At 41.6% G+C, this 27,182-nt stretch overlaps 1 protein-coding gene across 2 annotated transcripts in view; it reads right to left on the reverse strand.

Moving 5' to 3' along the window:
* Positions 1 to 3,005: 3,005 nt before the first annotated feature.
* The window catches only part of LOC101483367 (double C2-like domain-containing protein alpha), a 29,681-nt gene continuing 5,504 nt past the window's right edge, over positions 3,006 to 27,182 (reverse strand). Inside the window, exons 2-11 of one of the 2 annotated variants that reach the window (XM_004574600.4) lie at positions 26,438 to 26,790; positions 24,671 to 24,750; positions 24,393 to 24,467; positions 24,000 to 24,109; positions 18,262 to 18,388; positions 15,511 to 15,570; positions 11,370 to 11,569; positions 8,422 to 8,503; positions 8,182 to 8,278; positions 3,006 to 6,578 (exon numbers count right to left, since the gene is read on the reverse strand). In XM_004574600.4, coding sequence (XP_004574657.3) covers positions 6,442 to 6,578; positions 8,182 to 8,278; positions 8,422 to 8,503; positions 11,370 to 11,569; positions 15,511 to 15,570; positions 18,262 to 18,388; positions 24,000 to 24,109; positions 24,393 to 24,467; positions 24,671 to 24,750; positions 26,438 to 26,786 — 1,317 coding nt within the window. In that variant the 5' untranslated portion in view covers positions 26,787 to 26,790 and the 3' untranslated portion in view covers positions 3,006 to 6,441. The remainder of the gene's footprint in view (positions 6,579 to 8,181; positions 8,279 to 8,421; positions 8,504 to 11,369; positions 11,570 to 15,510; positions 15,571 to 18,261; positions 18,389 to 23,999; positions 24,110 to 24,392; positions 24,468 to 24,670; positions 24,751 to 26,437; positions 26,791 to 27,182) is intronic. The other variant, XM_004574599.4, reaches the window with a different exon arrangement.

Consider the following 27,182-nt stretch of genomic DNA (forward strand, 5'->3'; position numbering starts at 1 on the left):
AGTGGGAAACATCAACAGTTTTCTTACTTTGTTTCCTTTTGCCATTTTACTTGTATAGCTGTTTCTCTGACTGAAGCAGGCGACGCTCAGTTTGGTCCACTTTCCTGCCGTTTGTGCAGCAAGAGATTCAAAGTGCCCTTTTATGTGAGCGTGCACTGAGCCTGAAGCTGGAAGCCCTGAATTAACGACAAAGGTTGATAACCACTGTCATGTTGACCGTTATTTCTGACAGAGCGTTTAGGTTTTGCTGAGCCAGCTAATGTAAAGAAAGCCTGGATATGCTGAGCGTAGTGCTTGCCTGCCTGATAGATATCACCAAGAAACTCCCCAAATCATCAAGATGTTATGTTTTGTTTAGTGTTTGTGCAGTAAAATAAACACATTTAACTGTTATTTTAGGCTTTTTTGTGCATTCTGAACAAAATAAAACATTTTATGGAAGCAAAATAGTCAAAAATCTCAAAATTAGCCGATGCATGAAAAAGTGTATTTAACTTCTTGCTCTGAGCCTGGTGAAAAGGCAGTTTTTTTGAAACGTCATTTGTACTGATTCCCATTTGAAGCCCTTTGTTTATATTTTGCATGGACAGTTTTATCATCTTTAAAGCAAAAACCATCTCCAAAGTTTTCCATGAGCAAGCATGAGAAGATGAGAGAAGCTGGAATTGATTAAATCCGTGCAGTTCCACTCTTGAACTGGGTTATCATTGAGTACTTTTATAATATTCACACAAATGCTTCTTAATAGAAACTGGGAGCTTCAGGCCCTTGTGTGGCCCATTATTACCGTACGGCACTGCTGCCACACATCCAGCATCCCCCTGCTGTAACTGCACCCTCTGAATTTTCATCACAATCCCAGCTAGATGGCAGCAATGCACCCATAATGGCTCTGTAATGGAAACTGCTCATCATTGTGAAAAGTGCATGAGGAGTGTTGTCCTCCTTTGCAGGAAAATCACCAAAAATATATATTCTTGAACAAATCTTAGTTTGCTTGCACCGTCGGAGATAATTTTCATCCTTACCCACTTTTATTTTCAGCAGCTTCTTTGCAGTTTCCTAATAAAAAGCATTAGTGTTATGATACAAGCACACAGCCCTTTCAGAGGACCACACAGCAGCTCTCATATTGCATTATGTGTGCTCTGCTGGCACTAATCCCCACAGACAGGACACAATCTGGGTTTGGCTAATACACTCAATTTTAAAGGAGTTTCCTTATGCAAACATAATTTACATTTGTTATTTTCACATTTTTGTACAGTTTTTTTATTGAGTTTAATTCCTCTTTCTATCGACTCGCTAAATGCCACTGTGGTGTTTTACACCTGGTGGCTGCTTCATTTAGATGTTATTTGTGGAGCCTCTGTTAAGCGCTGATCATTTGCTTTTAATTAAACCTCTTTATCACCAGGAGAGGCTTCGTTTCGCCTCACAGATGTTTAAAACTTTAATGTCCTCAAATGCTCCTCCACTTTTGTTTTTTGTTTTGTCCTTACAGTAATCTCAGTTTTGATCTCAAAACCAGCAGTCCAATTTTCTTTCTTGCAGCTTCGGCAAAAATAGGAGATTTGATTTTTTTTTCTTTTCTTTTCTATGAGCTGCAAAAACTTGCTCATGTTTTTCTTACAGCTGGAAAATGCCTGTTTATAGAAACTATTTTAAATAACTTGACGCCACCAGAACAGAGTGATGATAGCTTTAAAAGTACTTTGCTACATTTGTAGAGAATAGATGGTAAAATTTGATTATTTTAAGGCTTATATGGGGTTACATTAGCTTGTGAATATGGCAATGTGGAGAAAATCGTGAGCCACACTCTATTTAAATGTATATTTTGCTAGAAAAATGGACCCCAGGCTTCCTGAAGGACATTGAATGCTCTTCTTTGGATGTTGGCTGACTTTTGTCCTGTTCTCACTGCACCTCACTGCCTCTGGGGAGGCCAATCCGTCACTGATAGTGCTCCACTGTTTTTTCTATTCAGGTATTCTTTCACTGCCTCGGCAGTGTGTTTGGGATCATTGTGATGCTGAAAAATTAAGCTGCTGCCAAGCCTATGTTTTCCAGATGTTACCACATGTTGGATCAAAAGCTGATGGTACTTTTCTGAATTCATAATTCCACAAATTTTGACAGTCACTGTTGTACATCTTTTCTTACCACCTCTACAAACTGATGAAGATTTGAACCAAGGATTTCATCATCTCCATCAGACCCGTTGCCACTGACTTTCAGCCTTAGACCTGCCGTTTGTTGTCCACTTGTCAGTTTTCCTCACATTTTTAAGGACACGCTGCACACCATGCTGAGACATGCTAGGGTTTTGTCTAATAGCTCCTGGAGAACACAAAAAGTATTATTTTATACCTGTTATCTGTGTTACCAGTATTATGTTTGAGATTTTTCATAGACTCAACTAAAGAGACAAGAATGCACAATGCCCGCTAGTAACAGATCATTTTAAATTGGTTGTCTGTTATGAGTAGGCACAGCACTGGTTCATCTCTTGAGCTGGGTGCCGTTTTTATGCTTAAATGATTCTTGGGTCAGTGTTAAGTGACTTTAAGTGAAAAAACAAGAAGAAGACTTGTTCAATACAATATGGAAATTAGTAGGTCACTGTTTAGTGTAAATCCTTCCTGATTGTGTCCCTGCTGTTAGAGGAAAGTGACTTATGAAAATCATTTAAATCTAAAATCACATTATACAAAGTGTATTAGACTTTTTACCGTGTTACCTGTATTTGCAATAGTAGAATCACCAAAATAAAGCCATTTTATTTCCTGTAATCACAGAGCAGTGATGGTGTTGACGTGCGAGCAGATCCAGGAACAAACAGTGACTAAGATGAAACCGTGGCAGCCTTATCTCATTTCACAAAGAGCTTCTTTCTCGCTCAGGCTACTGGAGAAAATGCACAGTAATCACAAACTGTACAGCTGCTGGCAGCTTCACGTGTTTCTCTGAAGCCTTTTTTCCCAGTTATTATCTGGAATGAACTTCTGTCTCACTGCCCGTAATGCTGAGTCAGTCAGCTAGCTCACGTCAACACTCAGGGCGCCCTGCCCACACAAACTCGGGTACACAAGGTATAAAAAGGAAGTCTCAATGCTAGGCTCTCACCTGCCTGTCAAATGGAACAAGTGAAACATTCAATAAGTCATGATGATACTGTAAACTAATTTGATCTGGATGAGAAGAAATGCTTCAAAATCTTATTTATTATCTTTCTTCATCCGATAAGTGAATAAAATAAAAGTCCACCCAGATCTGACAGAGGGATGGAAATAATTCAGAAGTTTAAAGGATAAGATGCCTTTCATTAAATTTGTAAAGAACATGCAGAGACAGGCAGAAGCTTTTTGAGGCCAGTGATGGCAGGAAAAACCACACTGCACTAAGGGGACTGTAATGCACGGCGGTGGGAACGCATAAGTGCGGCAGTCTCCCTTACAGTGATGTCGGTGAACTCAAATCTGTTGAAGGAGTCATAAATTTTAAGATAATCTGCCCAAAAGAATGATACAAGCAACAGAACTTGGATTTTTGTTTTGTTTTAGAGCCCAGAGTCTTCCACTGATCACACAGAGCATCTGCGTGAAGCCAAGGAAGGAAAGAAAATAAGGCGATGCTCTTGTGTGGATAAACTGAAGATCCTCACCTCGCTGCCATCACAGAGAGAAAGTAGTTTATTTCATACATGCTAGTGGCCAATCAGTTCTACAGCTAAAAGATGGTAAATAGCATTACTACAGCTCCTCCTCCTCCTAAATCCTAAATGGACAAAACAGCTCTGCTGCTAAAAGCTCCACTCTGCTCACCAGCCAGCTGTTAAGTGTGTCTGTGTGCAGTTCAGTGCTGAGCTGCTGGTTGGAGCTTTTGTAAGGATTTTCACTGAAAGCTGCTGACAGTGAAATGAACTGAAACGGAAGCAATAATGTCGATTCATTGCTTCATTTTCTCATTGTCAGTAAGCATAGTAAAAATCACAAGACTCAAACCCAGAAAGATACGTTTTACAGCAGAAATTTCCCACTATAAATTCAGCAGCATTTGAATTTACAAAAAAAAAAGTTGGAAAGCTGTGCAAAATGTTACAAATATAAATGAATCTCGTAAATCACAACAGAACATAGAAAACAGCAAATGTTTAAACAGAGAAAGTGTACCATTATTAAGAAATAATAAAGGTTATTTTTGAATTTTATGGCAGCAACATGTCTCAGAAAAGTTGGGAGAGGGTCTTGTTTACCGCTGTTTAGCATCCCCTCCTCTTTAACAACAGTTCATAGACATCTGGGAACAGTGGAGACCAGCTGATGGATTTTTGTCCCATCATAATCTGACATGGATCTAGCCGCTGAACAGTCCTGGGCCCATGAGCCAATGCTTGAGTTGTTGAAAGGTCTGGATAGCGGGCAGGCTTCTTCAGCTCCCTGACTCTTCTGCTGTGATGCCATGCTGCTGAAATACATGCAGTATGCTATTTAGCATCACCTTGCTGAAATCTTCTAGGCCTTCCATGTCTAGGCCAAACATGTCATCTGGATTGGAGCTTCTGCTGCTCTAAAACCTGTAAATACTCATATACTGATCATATATCCAGTGCAAGCTACCAATTTCACAGGCACTAATGCACAAACCATCAGAGATGCAAGCAAGTCAGATCATCGATCTAGTCTTAGTCTGGACGATGCAGCGTCCATATTTGCCAAAAGGAATTTCAAATTTAGATTTGTCTGACCACAGAAGAGTTTTCCACGCTGCATCGACACTCTCTCACCACAACAGTGTTTCTGACTCCTGCCCACATTTGGCTTCTTCAGTATAGCTTTCATAGCTGCTTCCATTCCAATTTTTAGACATGTTGCTGCCACTGAATTCAAAATTACTAATATTTTGCTTGAAGTAGTAAAATACCTCAGTTTAAACATGTCACATGTTTTCTATGATCTACTGTGAATAAAATGAACTTTGCAAATCACTGAATTCTGTTTATTTTACAAAGCATCCCAGCAACATTTTTTTTAATTGCAGTTGTATTTATTACATTTTGTAAAGATTCAATTTATGTTTTAATTGCTGCAGTTATTGTTTACTGGAGCAGAAAGTTGGTGTGTGTGTTGGTTTCCTTTCACCTTACACATTTGATGGATGGACTTCTGCTCTCTGTAGTCAGAGAAGAGGCTGCACTTACAGTTCAACAACACCAGGTGGCAGTATTAGCTTTACTGGCTTCCTACCAGGCTGTGTGATTGAAGGAGTCCACTGTGGACTAAAACAAAGATAAAAACAACCATGCAAGCTTTGCAAAAGACAAACATCCCAAACAAGTGAAACAGCGCACATATATTTACATATTAACACCAATGGCATTGTGAGCATGCCTGTTCACCACACAGAGAAAACCTGCAGCTGAAAGCAGTCGACAGTAAAGCAGCAGCCATGGAGTCACCATAAAGCACAGTGCTCTACACCGGTTCATATTTACAATTTGTATATGAAACAAAGGCATGTGACTTTATTTACTGTGCCAGAGTACAGTCATGCATGGTTCGCCGTAAAACGCTCTGCTGCTGTGAAACTCCCGTTACTGACGTTGGCCTTACAAAGTAGGGAACGTGAAGCAAAACCGACCGACACCGATATCAGAGCTGACACGTCAAACAACTGCGAACAACATTAAAGAGCCATTACCGTTAAATAAAATACAGTTTCTTCTAGGGAACAACACGTTGATGAACATTTCCAACCTTTTTTTCTTTTTTTTTAAAGTTTGCTCCATCAACACCGAACATGCAAGTAGATCACACACGAACCATCGACGTGGAAGAACCAGTTTTCTTATCAGCTCGTGCTGTCAATCCAGTGACGATCAGAGGAAAAAAACATCCGCCAGTATTAAGACCACTTGGAAATATCTTCGGAAGCATTAGGCAATCATTATTGCACGGAGAGGTATGTGCGCTTTGAGACAGATGGGCATGACCGCGGAGTTTTAATGTCATGAATTTAATAAGAGCAAGCAAACCTGACATGCGGGACTGCGCGAGAGAATAATTAAACATTTCCCCTCGTCAAACGTCCCGGCGCAATTATTCTTCGTGAGTGGGCTCTGTCCACGAGGAGCATTTAGACCGATCTTAAAGCACTGAAAGGATGTGAATGCTTGCCAGTACTGTGAAGAAAATGGTTTCAGCTTTGTGTTGGGACTGTTTAGATCCGAGATTAGAGTATTGATCTGTGATTGTGGACAACCCTCCCCCCCACCCCATCCCACCTATCTGGGCATGATGTTTTGAATTATGACACAAAGGAGGATATGGATCCGTCACAGTCATGCAGAACAATCCTTAAAACATGCGATGAGACGTCCTTCATCCCGGGTCTTCAGGCGGTCCCTCTGGTGTCAGTTATAGGGGAGGAAGCTCGGGTTCATTCCTGCAGCGTGGATCCGGGCAGCTCGTTGGTCAGTGTGTGCCAGCGCTCCACTTTCTTGCCCTTGTTCTTCAGACAGTCTATCCAGTGCTGCAGAGTGTCTCCCTGTGAATGACACCCTAAGGATACCCCCCCTTACAAAAGCAGAAACAGAGCAGACAGTCAGAGGTCAAGAAGAGCAGGCACAGCAAGCTCCAGCACACAGCTTCTGAATATGTCTTGTATTGTTTTGTATTCCATTTTATTTATAATAGACGTCTAAAACACAGAGGATCAACAATGAAACCTCATGTTCCAGGCTTTTAATGTTTTTTTTTTATTCTGATCAGGTACTAATTAGACCTGTACATATTTTTTACCTTTGTCTAATGAAGTGTGTTCAGATTGGCCATTAATTGTGCTGAAAAATTAAAACGTCAGTAATGTTTTTTCTTTCTTTCTCTTTTCTCTCTCTTTTTTTTTTTTAAAGCTTAGGTAATGGGTTGGGAAAAAACAGCATTGTCCAAAATACACCCGCAATAAAAGACATTTGCATAACGAACAATAACCGAAAAAGCAGAAAGACTTCAAGCCGGATTGGTTTCTAAGTAAAAAAGGGGAAAAATGAACACGGCTGAGTCAAGTTCCCCTGCAAACAGCCCATTGTGAATGGCTCTCCAGTTTTAGATCTAAGCCCCATCTTGTTTTTCACATGTGTTGAAGCACCTAGAGTGCGTATTATTTCAGGTCGGGAGATGTAGTTAGTTTGACTCATGAGCTTGGAAAGTGTGTATCCATTTCCATATGAAAATAATCCTTAACAAATGCCATTGTTCCAATTTGAGGAACATATGCCCACAACCTGACTGCCCATCTGCTTCAGAAAAATACCACAAACTGTATTTTTATGCAACATTTTCACACCCTCAGTAGAAGAAGGTTTGGTGCTGAAAGTCTTGAACTAGGGCATGTTTGTCACTGTTTCTGTTCAGAACTGTTATCCACAAAAGACGTTTGGTTTGCTGGTGTCAGGATCTCATCTCTGCTTTTACCTATGATGTTAGCACAACAGAGTCTGAGGTCAAGGTCCTCAGCTGGAAATAGGTGGAGTGCCCACTCTGGGTCAGCGAGAGCTGAGTGTGAAAGCAAAGCTGTCGGTGAACCGCTCGATCCACGTTCCTAACATCACCTGCGATCACAGGCTTTGTGTAGTGACCGAAAGAATAAGATTGCAGATACAAGCGGCAGAAATTAGCTTCCTCCTACACGTGTCTGGACTCTCTTTTAGGGAAAGGGTGAGGATCTCGGTTATTTGGAAGGGGCTCAGAGTAGAGCTGCTGCTCCTCCATATTAAAAGGAGCCAGTTGAGGTGGTTCAGGCATCTGACCAGGATCCCTCCTGGAAGCCACCTAGATGAGGTGTTTCGGGCATGTCCTACAGAGGATGTCCCGGGGTAGACCCAGGACATTACACCTCTCAGCTGGCCCCATTGTCCCCCATAGAGCTGGTGGACGTAACTGGGAACACTGTCTGGGCATCGCTGCTAAGACTGTTGCTCAGAAAAACAGCAGAACATGGACGGATGGACGGACATCTTCATGTGATTTGCAAAATAAAAATGTAGAAAAATGCCAATGAAGAATTCAAACTTTTTACCTTAAAAGAGATTTAAAAGTGGAAGTAAATATAATCAAATGCAAGAATCTTAGGCTAAACATCTAAAAATGACCTGTAGCCTCACTCGTGGCATGAACTTACCTATGAAGTCATTGGATTTTCCTAAATCATAGTCCCACACGGTGACCTCCAGCGTCTTGGTCGCTAATTCTGAGAAGGAGATCTCGTAGAAAAACTCCTGAGTAAAGACAGAGTGAACAGTCAGAAGATCTCGAGTCTCAGAAAACCTTTAATGCAGCTAACTGGTTGGAGGATACATTTAAAGCTTCTAAATGAGCTGCACCTTCGCTTTCAGTCATTACTGAAGTGGATGATGCGTACCTCATTAAACTCCGGGTTGAGAGTCTTTTTAATGACCGCTGTTTTGTGCTTGGATTTCTTGTGAACGTCTGGCTTCAGGTACCTGTGACAGAAGAATGTTTTACCGTCGTGTATACGATTCATTACTGTTCATATGTCAAAGCAGTGGAAGAAAGAATAACAGTCACGGCTGTAAAGGTCAGAGGAGGAAATCATGATTTTTCTATAACTGTTGAGGAAGAGGAAAGAGTCAGTGATTGCTGTGTTACTCTTACTTCATTCTTTATTCTAAATGAATACACCATATTGAAGCGCTACTAAGCATTAGATCAGCTGATTATTATTTTTTGCACTAATCTCGCCAGCTGGTAGCTGTAGCTTCATATTGAACAGACAGTGATATCAGTCTTCTCTAATCCAAGTCCCCCATCGATCCCCTGAAGGTTTCATGTATTATTTGTTAAACCCACAGAGGGGACTGATCAGTATGTCCTTCACCAGCACAGCACAGATTGTAAATTCACAGCCTCCCTTTGCGAGCTGTCATTAAATTCTCGGGATATTTTTAAGCCAGCTGGAAGCAGCGTGGCAAAAATCTCTATTCACATTTGCTTTCCACCCACCACCCACAGCTCGGGCTCGAGCGTATGTTCCCACACACTCTCAGACACAACAAAGCATCTGGGAAGATGCTCCCGCCAAAGGGCAAAGATGTGAGCACGCATCCAAAATGAAACAAGATGCGTGATGTGTTCCTGTGGATGTGTGAGGGATGCATGCGTAGGTTTGGTGCATGTAAAGCGGGAGAGAGAGAAAACCGGAGTTTGAAGCATAACGGGAAAAGAGAAGGGAGATTAGTGTGTGCGTGAGGTGAGGCGAGCGTGCTGGCATTTCTGCGTTTGTGCGCGTCCGCGTGTGTGTGTGTGAGCGTGTGAGATGGGAGGTTGTGGAGTGTTTTACTTATTGCAGAAACAGCCTCAAAGCCAGAACCAGCACTCAGGAAAACACTGACACGAGACGAGGGGCGATTTTTAAAGCTCATTTGTCCACTTTATGTCAGTTTGCATCATTCAAAACAGATACAGACACAAACAGACACACAGTGACACATGCAGTCTTCATCAGTGAGTAATGAATCTCCAGAGGACCTCTCTGACAACAATAGCACCCACATCTGGTTTTTTTTTCTAATCCTGGACCTCCTCATGATCCAACGCACCCATAACATTAGATCATGTCACTGCCTTTCAGTCAGTTTCAAGCCTGTCAATACCCATACAGTCTCATAGTTGTCTTATAGTCATCGTGATGAATGAGTGACACATTTCCCAGTGGCCTCTATTTGTGTGAAAAGCTGCACTCATCCCTCATCGTTACCTGATGTGAGGTTAACTCGAGCCATCGATCACTCGTGAGTGGCAACAAAAGGTGATTTATAGGGTCTGTATGAGCCAAGAGCCAACCTGAGGTATTAAGGTGTTGAAGGAGGGAGACGAAGATTGTCCTGAAACGAGGATCGTGACATGTGAGTCCATCAGTCTGATCTGTGTCACGTGTTCATGTATCAGAATGTGTGTGTGAGCATTGTTGTGTGATAATAATAGTATGCTTATACATATTTTTTTTTAATTAAATGTACGCATTATTAAAAATAATTTTAAAGACTTGATAATTAGAAATAAAGTCCTTAAATATCACAGACAGGTAGCTAAAGAGATGACAATTTGTTTTAGTAAAGCTGATAACGTATGGCATCACAACCACCTGCAGCAAGTACAGATGTGTGTGTGTGTGTGTATTTCTAATATGAGTTACTATGAGGGCAGTGATCTGAGGTTAATTGATTAGCCTGCAGGTACATTTAGAGTGACAGCCAAGATTTGAATCCAGTCGAGTGCAATTCATATTATTAACCAAGGAAATCAATACGCTTACTATATCTCTTTCAAAATGATAGGTTAGAGGTGTTTATGTTTTGGTGATTATCACCTCCTGCACCAATATCACAGTATTCCAGGCAAACATCAAAGGTTTATGCCTCAGCTTTTGTTTGTCTGAAAGTCGCTAGTGAACACGAGTAATATTCAAATATCACAAAAGATACCATGTGACGAGTGGATCTTTTGCTCCCACTGATAGTCGCTAGGATTAGGTACCTTTTCATATTCAAACAGATACCTGGAAATTTGTACTGTACAGTTTTTGTGTGTATGTGTGTACTTTCTCATGGTGAAATAATAAATTGCCAACTTCATCATATAATTATTCTCTTAAAAAATAAGTTTCTGCTTCTATATTTAAGCATTTTGTTATTTATTTCATACATTATACACACCATACAGAATAAAACCTTTGTGTTTGACCAGGTGTTTCACACAGATTAGATGTGTTGCTATGACCACCTTTGGATTTTGCATTTAAAATATTTGTTGTCTGAGCAAACTCGCAACACGAACCTTTGACGAGTTCTAATTTCAGTGATCTCAACGTAACATTCACACATTAAGTTTTATTAAAGTCTTAAGTGATAACTTGATGAGGAAGTCACCTTGGATTTTCAGATATATGCTATAGAGAATAAAAGTGTACAGTCAGTAGCAGCCAGCACCATTTGGTTGGTATGCTGAAAAGTAGTGAATACTGTACCCGGCCCCATTGGTTCCTCGCCTCTAAGCAGGTATGCGCCCACTTCGCAATGCCGGTGTTTATTTTCCCATCTTTGCTACGAGGTGCTCAGTTTTTCTGGTATTCTCTGGTTTCTGGTTGCCACCTCCCTGCTGTTCTCCTTGTGTGTGGAGATCTCTTAAAATTTAAGGGGTTACTTAAGCAAACTGCTGAGGCTTTGTTGCTGCTGTGGGTTGGACCATCGAGAAATAGGAATGGCGTTTCAGGGGCGGTTCAAGGACATGGAGGCTTGGTCTAAAGTATTTTGGCTCTTCATGAAATTCATGACTTGATGGCGTGCTTACGTTTTAACGTAGGGGTCGGAGAAACCGTTGACGTCCATGGCTGCCAGATGGGCGCAGCGCTTGACGCCCACACACAGTCCGCCACGAGCTCTCTCCTTGGCCTCGCCCTTCAAGTCGCCATCGGTGGATGGCGGGAGGAACTGGAGGCAGAGCAGCAAGCGTCCTCTCTCCTCTAGACTTCTCTGCTGCTCCGTCTCCCACTGAAAGAGAGAAACAAATGAAAATCATAGAAACGCCAAACGAGCGGCCTTTGTAGTTCACACATTAGTGACTCGGCCTAAGCTTCAGGGTCAATAATGAAAATGAGGCAGCAGTTTTGTTCCACGACCTTCAAATCTGCTGCAATCAATGAGGTTTTTTTTTGTTTTGTTCTGCTTTTTGCATTATGTGTGATTTTAAATGTGCAGTGTAAGAATTAGCAGCTGACTCCGGCCCTGCTGAGCCTTTCACTAACTTGTGGCTTATTGATTGTTTTAGAGGCCCCACGACTTTATTGGTTTTTTTTCTCCCTTTTGTTTTCATCACCGTTATTTCTAGCCACAGAAAGCAGCTGTTTACAATGAAACAGCCCGATAAGCTCGATGCATGCTCCCTGCAGCACTAAATGACATACAGACAGACAGTCAGCGGCAAACTGGTGAACAGAGTGGTGTGTTTGGAAGCAAAGGAGCCAGATTTTCCCTCAGGAGTGAGTGGAGAGCTAAACAAAGCTCTAAGGAGTGTTAGGACTGGAGTGATGGACTGTAACGGTTCATTAGTGATTTTTCCTACCTTGAAGCTGTTTCCTGCCTTGGTTCTAGGCAAAGCTAACAGTGCAGACTCACTGAAACATGATTCAAATGAACGCTCATGTATTGATCTGATATCCATGACTGATGTATGATCACAAAATCAGGCTCAGTTTTGGAGTATAGTATAGCTAGTTCTCCTTCTCTCTTAATGGCCAGCTTGTGTTTCTCACCACATTCAAGGCTGTTCAATTAGTCCGCCTGTTCGCACATCTTTCAAACCCGCCCACAAATTTATTTCCTTCCCATTTGTCTGTCGCCCTGCGAGAAGCTGGCTCCACACTTGATGTATGTTGATTTCCACCTCCCTAATGAGCTGCTCTCTATCGATCTGTGAAGGTCCGAGCTGTTTCCTTACCAGGTACCCGGTGCAAATTATCCTCACTAATTACAAGTTTTTTTAAGTGCCCTGATTGCTGACGACAGATGGCAGAGTGGTTGTTGGTCTCAGAGAGAGACACAAAACATGGGAGACAGGAAAGGCAGCGTGGTGACAAGAAGGGGCGAAGCTGTTGAAACTATTTTAAAAAAAGGGAGGGCGGATCTCGAAGGAGATCAGTATGTGTGACATATTGATCTCCTTTGCTGTTTCCACCTCTTGCCTGAAGATAAGACTTAATGAGAGATGGAGAGATATTACAGGAGACGTTTAGTGGAGATACAGTAATGGTAGATCTGTGGTGCACCAACAAAGACAGCTTTTGAAAATCAATGCACCTACAGCGATGCAAATCAAAAATAGCAAATGCTTCTTTCCTATAAATACCGTACATGTACTGCTGCTGCTGGCCATGAGGGTGAGTCATGGGCCCGTGAGAGCGCCGTCTTCCCTTTCTTCACCCTCGGTTGTTGCTTTCTTTCTTCCTTTCATCTGTCACTTTGAATCTATTCTGTTGTTCCGCTTCTTGTCAAACGCTTTGGTAACTATTTGATGTTGTCCATAGAAAATACAAAAGCCGGGAGCGACCAAGTAAAATGACTTAGAGGCTGATGTTTCACTTTGTCCAGGACGGGTCTTTGCCGTTGGACTGAGAGCGCTCCTGAAGTTTGTATCTAAGCTCTTTAGATGAGCTCAAGTGTTAGATGAAAGTCAATGAGCTCTTTAGGTGTGCCTGCTTAAATAGGAAAGCTACATCCAGGGATGAGCATAAAGTCCACTTTAAAGCAGGACTGTATTACCAGTAGCCTGTGGCGTCTACTTTAGCACATCGTCGTGTGTTTAGTAATTAAACAATGTATTTTAGCCAGAGTGTAGTCAGTGCATGATATTGGCCTAAGTTTACTTGCAAGAAGGGGCAAAGGTAGCAACCCAGAGCAGCACACAAAGACGTTTATTTAGGATTCCTTTATCATTTGATTTAAATACACTTGATACTCCTAAGTGTAGTTTTTCAGTGTTTGGGGTGAGTGTTGTGAATAGAACTGCTTTAACCCCCAAATTCTTACCAAGTAGTTTTGGAATCTAAACTAATCCAACAGTAAAGGTAAAGAGCGAGTGACGACAAACAAGTTGCACAGATCCCACTTAGGGGGGAAACCGCAGTGGGGTTCTACCAAGCGAGGTTAATGGGTTTAAGTGGCTCTTTTTCCTGGCTGAATCACTGTGGTAGCTGTGCTGAACACATAATCCGGTCAGGTTCCAAGTTTCCAGCAATCAGCAGGAAGTTTTTACTGATTCTTCTGTTTACAGCATGTTTTAAGTGCAATATTGATTCTCTATCGGTTGAATATGTCTCATGTTTAGCGTTTAAAAGTATCCAGTTTAAAGTTTCAAAGCTGTAATGTGCAGCTGTCATGTCAGAAATCCACAGCAGCACCGAGATCGCTTTCATCGATGAAATAATTAAAGTGTCTATTTTACCACCCAGCGTGATGTAACCCCAGATTAATGACTTCGCTGCAGCATTAATCTCTCGTTTTATTTGTAACAGTGATCCATTTTACTGATAAGATCTCTGGAGTAGGTGATACTCACAGGGATCATTTTGTGCCCAAGAAGAGTCATGTGACCTCTGCAGAGAACCCAGCTTAACAGAGAAAGCTGATAACCACCATTGTGATGCCTGTTATCTCCACCTGGGATTTGTGGTCTTGTCAAACATAAATAAATCCTGACTGTGCTGAACGTCGTTGGTAGTATACCTCTCTAGTTGACAAAGTAGAAAATTTAAAGAAATGTTATAGTTAACATGAATATACACAAAATACTGTACAGTGCACTAGTTACAGCAGACTTTCAGCAATTTTTCACTCCTGCTCAGAAGACTACCCTAAACCTTGTTCTTCCAGTTCACCAGTGCAACTGTCCAAATGTCCACACACCTATAATCGAGAGATATTTGCAGACAGTGAGGATAAGAAATACTGGAAACATAAAGTTTGGCTGCTCTCGATTGCGTCATAGCTCGACTCTTTTCCTGCACAGCTGGGATTCTGCGTCTCATATCTGCGATGTAGCTTTCACTTTTTGAGGGTTGTCAAACACACAAACAGATCGGATGAAGAGGCCGCTCGGAGGAAACATTTGTTCTGCTTCATTTCTGCTGCTGTAAGAGTTTAAGTGAGAATTTTCAGGACGGATTCGGTAAACTCGACATTTAACGGCTTGTTACACGGTTGTGTTCCTCTCTAATTTACAGACTTGATTAGGAAGAATTGTCAGCGTTCCTGCACTCCCCCACCCCTCTGTCTGGTGTGGACAAGGAGGCATGCTGCATTTCAAAATTTCCCCACGCGAATCAAATCTATTTAGCCAGGAGCTGCTCATTTTGGCCTTTCGGTGTTGCAGCTGTCACTGACTGACTAAATTTAGGGATAATGCTTTTTTTTCCCTGGTCATTTAAAAAACAGCTTAGGGCTTAAGGGGTAAAAGTCAGTGTGTGCATGTTAGTTTAGTTTATGCAGCTTTTAAAAGAACAAATAAAAAAGAATCATTCTTCAGCTTACAAATGAAATTTTGATTGGATTCGAAATAACGTAGCTCTGCTGAATTATTTCCACTCCGACAGCTTTGTTTGCTTTGTTGTGTAATTATTTTCAAAGATAATATTTTTTATACTGATAAATTGGATAGAAAAGTAAATAAGTATTAAGCACATGTACTTCTGCTCTAGCTAACTACAGATAAATATAGATCACTAACTTTATAGAGGTTTTTTTAAAAATGTATCACTACCCTGCTTCTAGTTTAACACTAAAAATGCAAATGTATCAGGAGGTCACTTCGCCCTGTTTTGGAAGTGGAAGATAAAAAATGGGTGTTGTTCTTTAAGACAGGATGAAAAATGGACTGAGGGGACAGACAGGAGGGGGGTCATGTTGAACAGAACAGACAGAGGACTCGGGGTGTTCACCTCTCGCAGGTAGCAGGAGATTCCTCTCAGGGCTGTGCTCATCGCAGTTGGTGAAGGCAGCTGGAGTCGAGCAGAAAAAAGAAGAGAGGTAAATATTGAGGTGGAGATGCCTGAAAAGCAGGCAGGTTGGAGGAGCAAAGAGAAAGGGACGGCTGCATCGAGCGGAGAGGGGAGCCACTTTGAAAATTACATTCCTGACACAGCGTCTGTTCGCGGGATGACAGAAAGGCTTTAGCGTTTGATCGCAGAGTGGGCACCGGCCTCAGAGGGCCAGTCCAATACCAGCAGCCTTCCCCAGCTCAGAAAGAACAAAACCCAGCGCCCTCGCAACCCCTTTTAACACCTCTGCCCCCGACCCCTGTGCACACCCCCGCCCCCCACTTTTATTTTTTAATCCATTTGTTTCTCATCTCTCTGGCTTGCTCTTGCTGTCTATTGACAATTCTCCGCCCCCCCCCCTCTTCTCCTGCTCTTTCTCCTCACCTTTTATTCTCCCAGTGTTTGCAGCTTTTTTTTCTTTTCCCCCCACATGTGACCCAGTTGACATTTAACCTACATGAAAAGCTATTTGTGGCTCATGGGAGTGGAAATCAAATCCACTTCTTTCTTTATCAAGTATTTGTAATTCCAAGGAGGCACAAATCATCTCAGACTTCACATAACGAAATCATCAATTTCCAGAGGTTTTGGTAATAAGTAACATTCAAATTACTAATGATAACAATAATAATAAATTTGCCAACTTAGTCATACATTAAGAAATGCTTAAGTGGCAGAGTTTTTAAAGAACTCTTTTGTTATTGAAGTAAAATATAAGTTATACAGTAAGCTGTAGATAAGTAGTTATTATTATGCTCACTGCTGCTGTCTTTTATTTCATTACAATAAAAGATACAATTTTAATGTCTGTTCAGTCGGGCAGTATTTGTCAATTTAAGCAGGAAAACTGAAGATTTGCTCTAATACGGTTGATGTATTGAAGCATAAAAATATTTTGAGAAAATTATCTGATCGATGTAGCGAGTGCTCTGATGCTCCTGGATGAATCCCGAGCGCAGTGGTTTTATTTCCAATGATTTTTCCGAGCACAGCAGCTCATTAATGCCGTTCTGTTTGCGGACAAAGCGTTCAAGTTTGCTAGATAAGATCATTACGACAAGTCGGAAAATGTAAATAATTGATGAACTTGCAGCTGCTGTGCCACAACCTGATTTATTGATTTATTTTCAGCCAGTATGGATCAGTATTGTCACTGTACTGTTAAACTAAGCCAAAGGAAACACGGTGACATTGACCGTGTGAACCTTCAGCACATCTTAAAGCTGAAGTTTTTACTAGTTACATGCAGGCTGGCGATACTATCATACTGAATGATGCTGCACAATAATACGATGTTGTTATCTACTTTGCAGGAACTGTTTGGGAGAGGCCTTTTTTCTGTGTTCCTATGCACAAAGTGAGCTCTAAAATAAATGGGCTGCCCAGTTTGTTGTGGAATACGTTGCCTGGCTGGCACCGAGCCCTGACCTTCACCTTCTCCCACACTTGTTGGATGAATTTCAACAGCCACCGAGAGCCGCGCTTTATCCAACCCAGTCATTCAGATTTAAAACTAGGTGGAAAGAGTTTAGGGTCTTACATTTTTAAATGTAACTTTTTTTTCATAAACATGAAAAACATGGGTGCAGATTTGCCATCAGCATTCAGTATTAACATTTGAAAACTTCGAGGTCATTTTTCTAAATCATTAGCGCATCTTTCTTTTCTTTCTCCCTAATCAATACCTTATAGCGCTCGGTCATTTCACACCATGCGCTGGCAGCTGGGATAGGCTTCAGCTGCTCTGCAACCCTTAACGGGCCTTTTTAGAAAATGGATGGAATTAATGCTTAATAAGTTATTGGATTTTTCACAAACTGGCAATACAGTTTATTTCTATAAATGCAGTTATTGATTTATAAATCTAAAGATGGCACAGATGTTGCACAGCCACGTTGCTTGTTTTTTTAATTTAAATATGATGAGACCTAGATGTGTGATATTCATCCAAGTGAAATGATACATCGATCAGGCACAACATTAAAACCACTGACGGATGAACTGATACGGTTTATTATCTCAGTACAGTGCAGTTTTCTGCTGGGAAACTTTGGGTCCTGGCATTCGTATGGAAGTTATTTTGACACCTATCACTCACTTGAAACTTGCACACCATCCACACCTGACAGTGGCGCTCCCCGATGGCAGCTGCTCTCCCAAATAGGACATCCTGTCACTTTGCAAATCTGCCCAAGAATGAGTTGGGGTAACACAATAAAATGCCCAAAGTGACAGCCCAACCCACAGACTCCCATCTGATCCAGCGCCAGAACAATCATGAGTCACATCCTGCAGCACGCAGGATGCACCGCCGGTAGCAGACACCGCAGGACGCCTCCAGAGGTCCTCTGTCCGAGACCCAACTGGTCAAGGCCGTTGTGACTCACATGAAGGGTTGCTACACAATATTACAGATGGTTTTATTGTTGTGGCTGACCGGTGTGTGTTACCCTCTGTCATCACCTCATCCCCTTCTTTCTCTGTGCACCCCCCATCTTTACTCACAGCTGTGAGTCAGACAGGATGCCTCAATAAATACTGCTGTACCCCCTACTGTAGCATTCATCTCCCTTATACGCTTAGATTTTCCTTTTTCCTAGTTTTATAGGTTCTGTCTTTCTTTTTTTCCCCTCTCCCCCCCGTTCTTCTCACAGGAGGTGGATGCTCCAGACAGATGTTAAAGTGTTTGGTCTGGTCAGGCTTCACACGGCGCAGGGCCACCCGAGACTCCCCAATGAACTCATTATGTGTCAGCTTGTCTTCGTCGCACACGGACACCCTGGGAGTGAGAGACAGGGAGGGGATGGGGGGGTAAAGAATGAGAAATGAGGAGAGAACGATGGGCAGAGCACGAAGCATGAATCAAAATAAGAGTAGCTGGTTACTGCAGTGGCATAATAGGGCCATTGTAGGTATGGAATTCAATTACAGAGCTGGGTGAAACAATCTATTTACGAGGGGAAAAACTATAATTCTGAAATTTTACACATTTTAAAAGAAAGGCTTAAGAAAACACATCGCATCACTCTGCAGGTGGATCAATGTCACCGCACCACAGACGCTGGTGAAAGCACAAGAAAAAAGGGAATGCCGCATCCACATGTTGGCGCAAATAATACCTTTGCAGCTGTTCTTTGTTTCTGATGCTCAGCATATAAATGAGTATATTGTTTTCTTTTGAAGAGCATTAGTTCACAGTAACATTTCTGCAAAGTCTGGATGATAATGGCTAAAATCACAAGGATTTCTTTATTGGAGAGTCTTGTTTCAATAGGCAGTGTTTGGACCAACATGGAAGGCATCTTTACAGGTCTGAACAGCACTGTGAAAATTTCTTTAGCCACACCACATTTCTTAAGACTTTGCTTCCAAGGAGACGGGATGTCTTGAAAATTCTTAAAGTGGTCTTGAGAATAGTTCTCCACGCTTTCTGAAGGTCTATCAAAGGTTTTCTTTGGACATTGAAAATGTGTGAAAAAGCAGCCAGTGTATTTTTTTTTGTACCTGGTCATTTTTAGAGGATTTATTTTTTTGCTAAGCCACTTAACAGTGTTGTGTCTACACATAACAGACAACTTAGCGAAGCTAGTAACAAAATACTTTCAGGGGTTTTGACACTAAAAGCCTGTCACAAATGCATCATGTGTCCCCATTTCTTTATTCGAATCTATGAAACACAAAGAGAACGCTGTTTGACAGATAAGAAAATATTTTTGTACCAACAAAAAACTTTGTACCGATTGCCAAAAAGCACTTGGACCAAAACTTCGCATATCTCTACATGCTGTCAGGGCGTCTTTAAAAAATATGTGGAAGCTGGACTGCATTTCAAACTGCGTTTCAGGCAGTGGTGTTGGCCATCTTGTCAAAAATGATGGACGCAGAAAAGAACCATCTGAAAAGCATGAACAGCTTCATTTTTCAGCATGACAATGCTCCCAAACACAATGCAGCACAGTAAAAGCATACCTGGATAGGAAACCGCACAGTAGCGCACTATCAATCATGGATTGGCCTCCCTAGAGCCCGGACCTCAACCTTACTGAAGCAGTGTGGGGTCATCGTGACAGAGAATATAACAGAAGGCAGAAACATCCAAAGAAGAGCTTTGAATGTCCTTAAAGGTGGTCACACCAAATACTGACTGACAGCATTTATTACAAGATTGAATTTCTACATATGCTTGCACATGTTTTAACAAGTCACTGCACCCATTTCTCATTTTCTGAGCAAAATATAAAGAAATGAGGGGTGAGTCAAGGGTTTTGCATAGTATTGTATAATATCTGAGATAATTCAAAGTTTTACTAAAAATAAAAGTTTTTTGTTAAGTCATCATCTGCCTCCCCACCACCCTTTTTATTTGTTTAGACCTACAATGACCCTGATATGACAGAAAATGTAAAGTAATCAGAGGGAGAGTGCTTTTTGTGTGTGATGGAGTGTGGTAGTCAAACACAATATCATGAGTCATTTTAGGGAAGGGAAATCACTGACATAAACACGACCTGAATAAAGTAACAGAGTCAGAAAGTGACCGACGCTACATGTAAATCAGGCCTGTGTGTGAGTGTGTGTGTTCAGACTAGAAGTAATTACCATTTTCCTCCAGCAGGAATTTATATAATGTGAAAGTGCATCATGCTAGGTTACGTCAATCCATATTTATGGGCCTGGCAAACTTTTACACCTGCCATAATAGTGCCTGAAATAAACTAGTGGGCGGGTGGGGAGAGTGGAGTGAAGGAGATGCAGGGATGCTGTGTCTGTGAGGATTTGAGTGACGTGATGAAAACAGGCTAGTCTATTTAAATGAACATGTGAAGTGATATGTTACAAGCTAACTGAAGCCCAGCACCTTTTCTCTTTAATTTATGTAAATATGAATGAAAGACATATAATGGGAGGAAGAAAATCAAGAAAGCGATCGGCCACAGGAGAGATTGGTATATAAACATGCTGCCTCCCCATCTACTGCTTCATTTGACTTCTTACTAAATTCATAACCACAGGTGTAACGTTTGTCTTCAGTTTCTGATAATAAAAGACAATAATCTGTTAAAATACCGAGAGTTAATATCTAGTTTAGTGACTTAAGTTTCCTCAATCTAAAACATTGAGTATCAAAAAGACAAAACTAATGATGAAGAGAGGGGGGGATGAGCGCAGATGAGAGCAGCAGCTGGCGCTAAGGGGAGAAAGATGGTGTAAAACAGCTCGAGGGTGAAGTGGTAAGTGAGAAAATGATGGGTCAAAGAGGGAAGAAAGATGGAGCCATTATAATACCAGCTGGATGTAAGGCTTCACTTACAGGACATCAAGTAATAAAAACATTTAAGTGTCATTGTGACAGCTCGTAATTACTGACGCATCAGCCATCATCCATAATGTGAACCCAAGCAGGGGGGTGAATCTGATCTACACATACCAGCATCACCTTATATACAGATGAAGTCTCATTGTGACTGCCTGCTGTCTATTTCCGGCTAAAAACGTAGAAAACGTTATCAAAACCTGTGACTTTTTGAGTCAAACATTGATAAATAATAAGATAAAATAGCAAAATGTTTATTCTTTAGTTCCACATACTTTTCTTCTTCTTTTTTAAACCAAATTGAGCTTCAGAAAAAAAACCTTAATTGGCTTTTGGGCTGTGGTCCTACACACGGAGTGTGATAGCGCATTCATTTGAAATGACCACAAGGAGGCGATACCTGTGGTTACAAAAACAGTTGAGCTTGATTTAGACTTCTGCGGGATGCCGTAACCGCAACCATCCACGGCATTTAAGTTGTTGTGGTATGCGTTGACCGGATGTGTAGTTACATCACATCAGGTTATGTGGACGGTTACAGCGTAGGGTTAAAATGAGTTTCCCATTTCTGCGTAGTTAGATATTTCCTGCTGAGGCATAATTCTCTCAACAAACCCACCCTGTTGGTCACTTTGCGTGCTGCTAGTAACGTCATCATAGTCACATCCTTTCAAGTTCAGTGTTTTGGTGCTGGTACTCCCTACAATATGCTCCTGAATGATCAGTGTCCCCAATCAGACAATACCTTCACATCAGCACTAGTTAGCAGGAGAAGTGGTCAGTTTTTTAACACTGTTGCAGCATCCTGCTCTGTGTAATCTGTGAATCTGAGTTTCCTGCTGATATGTCATTAAAATGGCAGTAAAAACTGACACGATCCTAAATACATGTCTTCAATCTGGCTGCGACAGCAACACAAGTTATAAAAGAGAGGTACAAGACCGGCAACTTTGTTATAAGGTGACGTTACGATCATGCAGAAATCTGTGGTAAATGGCCCTTGACTTTTCCTTTTACACTTTCCTGATGAGTTATGGACTCAGTCGCTCATTTCGAGTGGGAAAAAAGCCTAAGGTGTAAATTTTGTTTCTCTAACTTTCAGAAAGATAGATCGTGCAGAGAGATGTGTGATTTCACAGTCAGATCAACTCCTTGCTGGGCTAATCTAGTTTCAAAACACCAAGATTCTCATGTGGCTTAAAAACAGGATTTAACAAAGCAACAGGTGACGTCACAGCAGCTACATCAATTTCAAATCATCATAACAGGATAAGCTGTGCAGTCTCAGCTTGTTGCAGGGCAACACCTCCAAAGCTTAGTGTCACCTGATGCTGGCGGCTATAACAGAGAATATTGTAAGTGGTGTGTGAGGAAGTGGAGGCAAATAAGAGGGCGATATGTATTATACTAAAAACAAACCCTTCTCAGCCGCCTATTGTATCTATCCTGCTCTCCAGCATGGCGACAGCTGTTAGTCACCAAGAGCGTCAGCCATCATTATTTTACTGTTTAATTCATTGTTGGTCTAAATATATGATTTTTTTCCCCAGACTGTAGAAAAGAGAAAACATTGATCTGGGCAGCACAGTTTGTTTCTTTGAGGGCGATCACTGACCATCACCTCATCAGGTACAAAGGATATGGGCGCTAGCTACTTAGCACGCTAACTCTGGTAGCTATCCATGTAACTACCGTAATGACATTGATACTTTTTTCCTGTTTATGTAGCTAAGTAATTTATAAAATAGTGATGATTTGTTCTTCTGCACGTTGATTTTGCATTTTCTTATTGTCCCTTTTAAAAGCTTTCATTTGTCACATTATGGGTCAGTCACACTAGAGTTAAAAAAAAGTTTTCCTAGCAACTGAGAAAAACTGGTGGTTGCCCAGTGACTGCATTAAATTTTTATTTTAATGTATTTAATTTTTTTAGCTTTTAGACTAAAGTTGCTGCCCCGCAATAACTTTGTCACTGTTTGTGGAGGAATTTCTCTTTCAGACCTATGAGGTTTTGGCTTGACCCTGAATATCAGAGGCAACAGCTTTTTGCTGATTTATACCATTTACCTTCTATAGTTACACAAACAGATCGCATGTAATTGCCAACTTGACCCCATTCAGTTGCAAACCAATGGCATCTCATTGCCAGTTCTTTGTCGTCTTGTTCCACTAAAGTTGCTCTAAAGACGGTAGCTGAGTTCGAGTGATTGCAGACCTGGTCTTTATCTTCAAATATTTCTAATCCAACAAGACCAGAGGTTCATTGCACAGACTTACAGCAATTTTGGTTGTGCCATCATCTTGAAACACTGTTTTCCCCAGTGTGACTGTAGCATTAGCTTGTTTTGGAAAAATCAGAAACTCTTAAATTCTTAGGAGCTGACACCAAACGTGTCCACAGTGACTGCTTGAAACAATCCTTTGAATCTCGTGCTCTCAGAAGTTTGTCAATTTTAAAGACACTGTATTTCACAGATCGATGGTGACATGTTTCCATGTTTACCTAAGTTCAACTTCCCATCTCCTGATCTTTACATGTCTCTGCTGAATTAACACTGCCAGATTCTCTAATTTCCCTGGAGAGATCATCCGTCGATCCTATTTAAATCCCACTCCCATGTGTGCCACGGCAAAGTTTTAGTCACAGGCAGAAACAATTCGCAGCTTTCGTCACCTCTAGAGGGGGGTCAATGAAATTAAAACACCCCGCGGAGCTCAGTCTGACCTCAATCTGTCACTGCAACTTGGATAGAGAGAAAGCAAGGAGCCAGATTGAATGAGAGACAAAGAGAAAGGAGTGGTTCAGAACGAGTGAGGGGAGATCTTTTCTGATCCTGGTGGACAGGAGAGTGTGAGGATGGGGAGGAACAAAGGTGAAGAGGATCTCAGTGGAGATGGAAACAGAGAGGAGCAACATGGCAAAATGGAGAAAGGCAAATAAAACCAGGAGCTGTGATTGAGACGATGATAAGAAAATCCTTTGTAAAGCACGGGTCAGCTTTGCGATGGGAAATGATAAACAGAAAGGCAGGGCATGAAGAGGACAGAAATAGCCTTTCCTAGAGCAAACATTTACCGGAGTGTTTTGCGGTACATGTCTTCCTCGGTGATTCCACAGTAGGTGAGCGTCTCGTTCCACATGGGATTCAGCGTGTTGCGAACAGTCTTGGTCTTCAGTTTATTGGCCTGTAAGTGATGGGCAGAGAGAAGAACACATCAATTTAATGCCAGGCTTTGTCGAGGAGAGACAAACGGAAAACAACCTCCGCGAGGAAAACAAGTTCAGTTCCTACAATCTACAAGGTCATTTTGCCTCATTGCCGATTTATTGGTCTGCACTTTAGTTTTCATTGCATAACGCTAAAAAATGCAACATGAATTAAATCTGCACTTCAGAGTCCTTGTGACACGATACTGAAGGCATCTTTCATTTAGGGACAAAAACTCTGTTCTGATAAGAAAATCAGACCTTGCAGGCGCCTGGGAGCAGATGCAGCTTGACGTAGGGATCCGCCAGACCATTGAAATCCATCGGCTTTAGACCCTTTTCAGAAAAGATACAAGCCATGTACAAAAGAAGATCGCAGTACAAATGTTCAAAATTTAAAACGACTAACAGACTAAGACTTGAAGGGTTCTTTCTTCTTCTTCTTTTTTTAATCAGTAGAACAAAAAACACATGCTGTTGAGTTGTATCTTGGTTCAGCTGCAGTGGCTCTAATGGAGTTTTCCGAGTTCGGGATTTACCTTTGCTCTGAGGACTGTGCAGTGCAGGGAGCTGGTGGCTTTCTCGTACAGTAGGTCAAACTCTAGCGTCCCCAAAGAGGCTGGAAGGCAGTTAATAAAAAGTCACACACACACACACACACACAAATCTGCGCCATTTACTTTGGTAATTGCTTTTGAGCTGATGACTTTATTATCTGCAAAACAGATGGAGAATGATGGCAGGGAGAAACACAAACAGCAGATGAGAAGGAGAAATTGAATTCGCTCAGACTTTTATGAAAACATCTTTTCTTTGTTTGAAAGGAATACATAAAATATTTCCCTTCTTATTGGGAGTTGATAGAGAAAGATTGAAACTGCAGTGCATGTACTGCAGACAGCAGCTGGGTGGCTGACCTCAGCATAAAGCATGGAAACAACCTACACTGCTTCTACCCAAAAACACATAAAAACCCATCTCCTAGCAACTCTTAAACTGAATGACATGTCTTTCATTCATCCTTTGTAATGCTATTCCCGTGTAGAGGTTGACCTCTAATGTAGTACCCGGAAACTTCTACAAAACTTTATACTCAAGTCTTGGTACATGTTTATTAAACGATCTGTCCTTTTTTATCCTTGGTGGTATTTTTCTTCTGGTGGTCTCCGAGGTCCCTGTTAGATTTACAGTCTTACTTTTCATGACTCTGTGTATTTGTAGTTTCTGGTATTTTCTGTTTTGTTCTGAAGGTTTTCTTGTGTTGTTTTAGTTCCTGTTTTTGATGCTTTCTAAACCTTTATCCTTGTATTTAATTGCTTCCCACCCCAATAGGTCAAGGAAAGGTGTAAAGGGGAATTTATTGGGACTTGCACAGAGAATCCCACTGCATTTACATGAGACGCTTATATTCCTCTAAAACTACATGGTCCTGAAGATGGAGAACAAAAAGCACATCGCTCTGCGCGCTTTTAGTAAAAATAAGACCACAGCCTCCTTGCAACTAAGAAAACTGAGAGGTTTCTTGGTGACAGAATTGAATTTTTTAATATTTATGGACTCACTACAAGTAGCTGCAGCGACCAGCTGGTTCGTCAGAGGTTTATTGTGCAACACCCTCAGCCTGCAAAGCTGCCTTCCACCAGGCAACGTGGTGATTACCGTAAAAACCTTGGGACTCTCTGCCAAATAGCTGTGTTCTGGTTACTTTCTTATATAAAAACAAGGTTGTCAAGCACCTATGTCGTTCAGCAATTAAATCATTGCCCTGCAGACTGTACCTCAATATTAAAGCAGGAATTTGTGAATTTCAGATCTTTGAGGTTCTGGCTGGACTCTGAATGCTTGTAGTTTATGTGAATCTACCGATTTAGCCAATTTATTGCAGTTAATTGCAAACAAAATTGCTATTTTATAGCCAACCTGATGTACAAAGGTTGCCCTGAAGATGGCAACTGACTGTGAGCGATTGCATGACAATGAAATTGCAAGTTCATTGCAGATGTCCAGCATAATTTTGGTCATGTTGTGGTCTCAAACTACTGAATTCACCGGGGAACTGTAGCTTTAAAAAGCCAGATTAATAAACTTTGATATATTCTGAGGTAATCTGATAAGGAAAGTTGCTTTTTTTTTCTTACAATAAAGTTGGAGTCCTTTTGCAGACTATGCATGGAGCACTTGCTGCAGTGCAAAGTTCTTTCAATATTTCAAGCGGTGAAATGATCCGCAGTAAACCAGATGTGCGCTGACTTAATTTTATTTGCTCTTAGATTAGGTTGCTTCAATGAGACTTCCAGGTGACTCACTGTTATCATCGCTGTCACAGCTGTCGATCTCAATGGAGGTGTCCATGCTGCTCATGGCTGACAGGGAGCCCCCTCCCCCCGCCGCTCCCGGTAACTGTGGCGACAAAAGGCCACTGCTCCCCCCTCCTCCTCCCATGGGCCCTCCAGCTTGACCTGTGCTGCCAGGGCTGAGCGTTGTGGGCGCCGCCACCTGATTGGGTGAGAGTGGCTCGGAGAAGGAGGAAGTGGGCGAGAGGCGAGGGAAGTAGGCAGAGATTTGACGAATGGGGCGTATGGGGCCCGGGCAGACATCGATGGCCATGTGCTCCTGGATGGTGATGCCCAAACGTTTTCCTTTTCGCACAGTCATAGGGCTGGAAAGGAGAATATCACATTAGTGTATGCACACAATTTTGAATTGCTTACCAGTGTAGAAAGAGTGAAGACGGGCCTTTTCTTTTCCTCAGCACTGAGCTCAGTGAGGTGTTTGATTACAAACAGTCTCTGCTCCTCTAGGATTTTCATTTTCAAGAACATATCTAAGGATGTTTTTTCCTCACAGTGCTTTCCTGGTGAAAATCTTTCTAGTGTAACTGGAACAGTTTTAAAAGATGACATTACATTTAAGATGTGCATACATTTGCATTTCAATTAAGCAGATCTGAATAAACCCAACCCTATCAGAGAGGATAAAAGATAATGGACAACGGGGGTCTCCTCCATATCCTAATCATCCTCAATGAAACAGCAGTGTGTGTGAGAGTGT

The sequence above is a fragment of the Maylandia zebra genome, linkage group LG8, assembly GCF_041146795.1.
Source record: "Maylandia zebra isolate NMK-2024a linkage group LG8, Mzebra_GT3a, whole genome shotgun sequence".
NCBI classification, from domain to species: domain Eukaryota; kingdom Metazoa; phylum Chordata; class Actinopteri; order Cichliformes; family Cichlidae; genus Maylandia; species Maylandia zebra.